This window comes from Brassica oleracea, chromosome C4, assembly GCF_000695525.1.
Source record: "Brassica oleracea var. oleracea cultivar TO1000 chromosome C4, BOL, whole genome shotgun sequence".
NCBI lineage: Eukaryota > Viridiplantae > Streptophyta > Magnoliopsida > Brassicales > Brassicaceae > Brassica > Brassica oleracea.
Genome location: NC_027751.1, coordinates 42,505,863 through 42,509,151, shown reverse-complemented (window position 1 = coordinate 42,509,151; position 3,289 = coordinate 42,505,863). Strand labels below are relative to the sequence as shown.

Here is a 3,289-nt window from a genome sequence, read left to right as displayed (position 1 = left end):
TAGATCTGGTTAGAAATTCTTGTCAGAATATCTGAATTTCAAATATCAGTTAAAAGTCTAAACAAAACCTATCTTAATTTATAAAAATTGAAGTATTACATATTAATTTATAATTTATTTTTAAACTTATAAATAAGTAAACTAGTAATAATAAATATATGCTTTTTTTTGTGCGACAATAAGTATATGCTAAAGTCGTCTATCTATACATTTAAGTATTCTTTACAACCATTACATATTTATTTATATTTTATTTGGTCAATGTTGCAACAATTTTAGAAATACATTGTTTGTATATTTGCGCCATATAATATTTGACAAGTTGTAGTGTTAAAATAGAACAGAGAACAAATATTAAATTAGTCTCTTTGAAGCCAGATTTCAAAACGATTCTTCCAAATTCAATATTACGCACTGACCCTTTATTTTGAAGATTGCTTTGCAATAAAGAGGACCCCACGCACTTTAAATTCGAGGAGACCAACATATTTGATTGCTTTATTCCACAGAAATCTTTTTCAATCTCAACCGTTGGATCAGAAAATGTAGTTTGACTAAAAAAAGTCTGACCTAATCTCCCGGTCACCCGGTTGCACTCCATTCCCCATATATCACGACCTTCCTTCATCTTCCATCTTCTACTTTCGCTCTCATAATAAAAAAAACTTCCATTTTCCCAGATCTTCAAACTTTTCTCCCTCTGACAACTTCATCATGACCGTCGATATCATGCGTTTTCCTAAGATGGAAGATCAAACGGCTATACAGGAAGCTGCATCGCAAGGCTTAAAAAGCATGGAACACCTCATCAGTGTTCTCTCTAACCGTCCTAAAGACCACAACGCTGACTGCTCTGAGATCACCGATTTCGCCGTCTCCAATTTCAAAAAAGTCATCTCTCTCCTTAACCGGACCGGCCACGCCCGGTTTAGACGCGGGCCGGTCCAGTCCTCTCCTTCATCTTCATCCTCCTCCGCCGCAGCTCCTCCTCTTCCACCCGTTTCTCAGCAAACGCCTCCTTCTCAGCTATCTCCTCCGGCACCGGTGATAACTCCGGGGACCTTTGTTCAGTCGCATCAGCAAAGCCTGACGCTAGATTTCACCAGACCAACCGTATTTGGCGCCAAAACCAAGGGCACGGAGATTGTTGAGTTTGCAAAGGAGAGCTTTAGCGTCTCATCGAACTCCTCTTTCATGTCTTCGGCGATCACCGGCGACGGGAGCGTGTCTAAGGGATCTTCGATTTTTCTTGCTCCGGCTCCGACGGCGCCTGTTGCTTCCTCGGGGAAACCGCCGCTTGCTGGTCTTCCTTACAGAAAGAGATGCTTTGAGCATGACCACTCTCAGAACTTTTCCGGCAAGATCTCTGGCTCCGGCAGCGGAAAGTGTCATTGCAAGAAAAGGTATTGTTACGAAACACTAGTGATAAAATTAAATTCCGGTTTATTACTTTCTCAACCGGTTTTATGTAGTCTAAACCAGTCGGTCAATGTACTTGGTAAAAACCAACATCAGTTAATTTTTATCATCTTGCTTGAGTAATCTGGTACTAGTATATAGGTGGTATATCAATTAAGTTGATTCGTGAACCAAATTGAAACTCCGGATTCTTAACCGGTTTGGCTTAACCAGTCGGTCAACGTACTTCTTAAATATCAACGACATAAACTTAAAGCACGCCAGACGATGACTAGTTAATTGTGGTGTTGTCGTTTTGTGTAGGGAAGGTTAACGGTTTAAAAAGTATTTCTTTGACCGTTGACTTAGTTTTAACATTTTGTGTTTGTTGAAATCATTTGAACTAACTATGATTATTTATTAGTTACAGCAGGAAAAATCGGATGAAGAGAAGCGTGAGAGTACCGGCGATAAGTGCAAAGATCGCCGATATTCCAGCGGACGAGTATTCATGGAGGAAATACGGACAAAAACCGATTAAGGGCTCACCACACCCACGGTAACTATCGTACACCCTCTCTATATCCACCGTTGATATAGTTGTCTGATTTGAACGTGTAGAGATCTAATGGTTGTGATTTGTTTTTGATTCAGGGGATATTACAAATGTAGTACGTTTAGAGGGTGTCCAGCGAGGAAACACGTAGAACGAGCATTGGATGATCCAACGATGCTTATCGTGACTTACGAAGGGGAGCACCGTCACCAAAAGTCCGCGATGAACGAGAACATATCTTCCAGTTTGGTGTTTGGCTCTGCTTGAATGGTTGAGAATTAGAAAAGAGAATGAAACTAATTAGTTTGGTAGACTTTGTAATATTTTGAAAAATAGAGGGGTGTTTATATTTTTAGAATTTTTAGCACTTTAAATGGATTTTAATCTTACAAAAGTTTATATTTAGTATACTTTCAAGTAGTAATTAGTAATTACCAACATTAGTTGATCTAGTAGTGACTTTGGGTTGGGTTGTTAATGCAATGTTTGACTAACTTACGGGTTCTTTAAAGTCAAAAAGAATGTTCGATGAGTTGTTGGAAGATAGGGAGGTAGGTTGAACAATGACTTGAAGCGAATTAAAGGCAGTTTGAGGGTCAACGAAATCATAATGATGTTGGAAGATAAATTAATTTGATGAATGATATGATACTCTTTTTTTTTTGTCGACTGATGAATGATACTCTGACCTCTCCGTTTGGCAAAAAATATTACTTTCACATTTTCCATATAAATTAAGAAATAATTAAAAACATTTTTATTTTTATTCAATTAATATTATTTAAAATAACTTAAATTATTTATAAAATCAATATATTTTATAATTAATATTAAACAATAAGTATAAATTGCATTAGAATCCTAAAAATATATTTTTATAACAAGAAAAAAATAAAATGACATTATTATCTATAAAATCTCGTCCCTTTATTATTATTTGAGGAGCATTAAAAATAAATAACCTTTAGTCCATGTGTTTATTACAAGTGTGTCATTTCTTACGTGGCAACTCCACAAGCTCCCTCACCTATTCTATTTAAAACCCTTTTGTTAACTAGAGTAATTACACAACATGTCATTGATCAAAACATTATAATTACCTTAGTTTTGTCTACATTTGTCACATATATACGTTGATACGTATTACATCAAACCTTATAATTTATTTCTTGCGTTAGTTACCTTAACCGAAGTTCTACGTATTACATCAAAGATTTTAAAATTATGTTAATTACCTTGACTGAAGTTTTTTCATTAATTTGTTTCAATACAAAAACATTACTGACATACGTAGTGGTCTAATTTTTTATTCAAAATGAATATAGATGCGAAAAA

The 3,289-nt window shown here is 35.6% G+C and overlaps 1 protein-coding gene across 2 annotated transcripts; it reads left to right on the top strand.

Annotated features, from left to right (window-relative positions):
* The first annotated feature begins 630 nt into the window (after positions 1-630).
* LOC106337201 (probable WRKY transcription factor 17) lies at positions 631-2,559 on the top strand. 2 transcript variants are annotated; one of them, XM_013776266.1, is made up of 3 exons: positions 631-1,403; positions 1,829-1,957; positions 2,053-2,559. In XM_013776266.1, the coding sequence occupies exons 1-3, from the start codon at positions 715-717 to the stop codon at positions 2,219-2,221; spliced, it is 987 nt and encodes a 328-aa protein (XP_013631720.1). In that variant the 5' UTR covers positions 631-714; the 3' UTR covers positions 2,222-2,559. The 2 variants fall into 2 exon arrangements, with proteins under 2 accessions (XP_013631720.1, XP_013631719.1); XM_013776265.1 differs by having other exon boundaries at positions 1,823-1,957.
* Positions 2,560-3,289: the final 730 nt, after the last annotated feature.

Excerpts from the sequence above, each read along its gene's own strand:
- LOC106337201 (XM_013776265.1), top strand. The coding sequence starts at position 715 with ATGACCGTCGATATCATGCGTTTTCCTAAGATGGAAGATCAAACGGCT. Across the intron at positions 1,404-1,822 it reads AAGTGTCATTGCAAGAAAAG|TTACAGCAGGAAAAATCGGA; the intron begins GTATTGTTACGA and ends ATTATTTATTAG. Across the intron at positions 1,958-2,052 it reads AAGGGCTCACCACACCCACG|GGGATATTACAAATGTAGTA; the intron begins GTAACTATCGTA and ends TTTTTGATTCAG.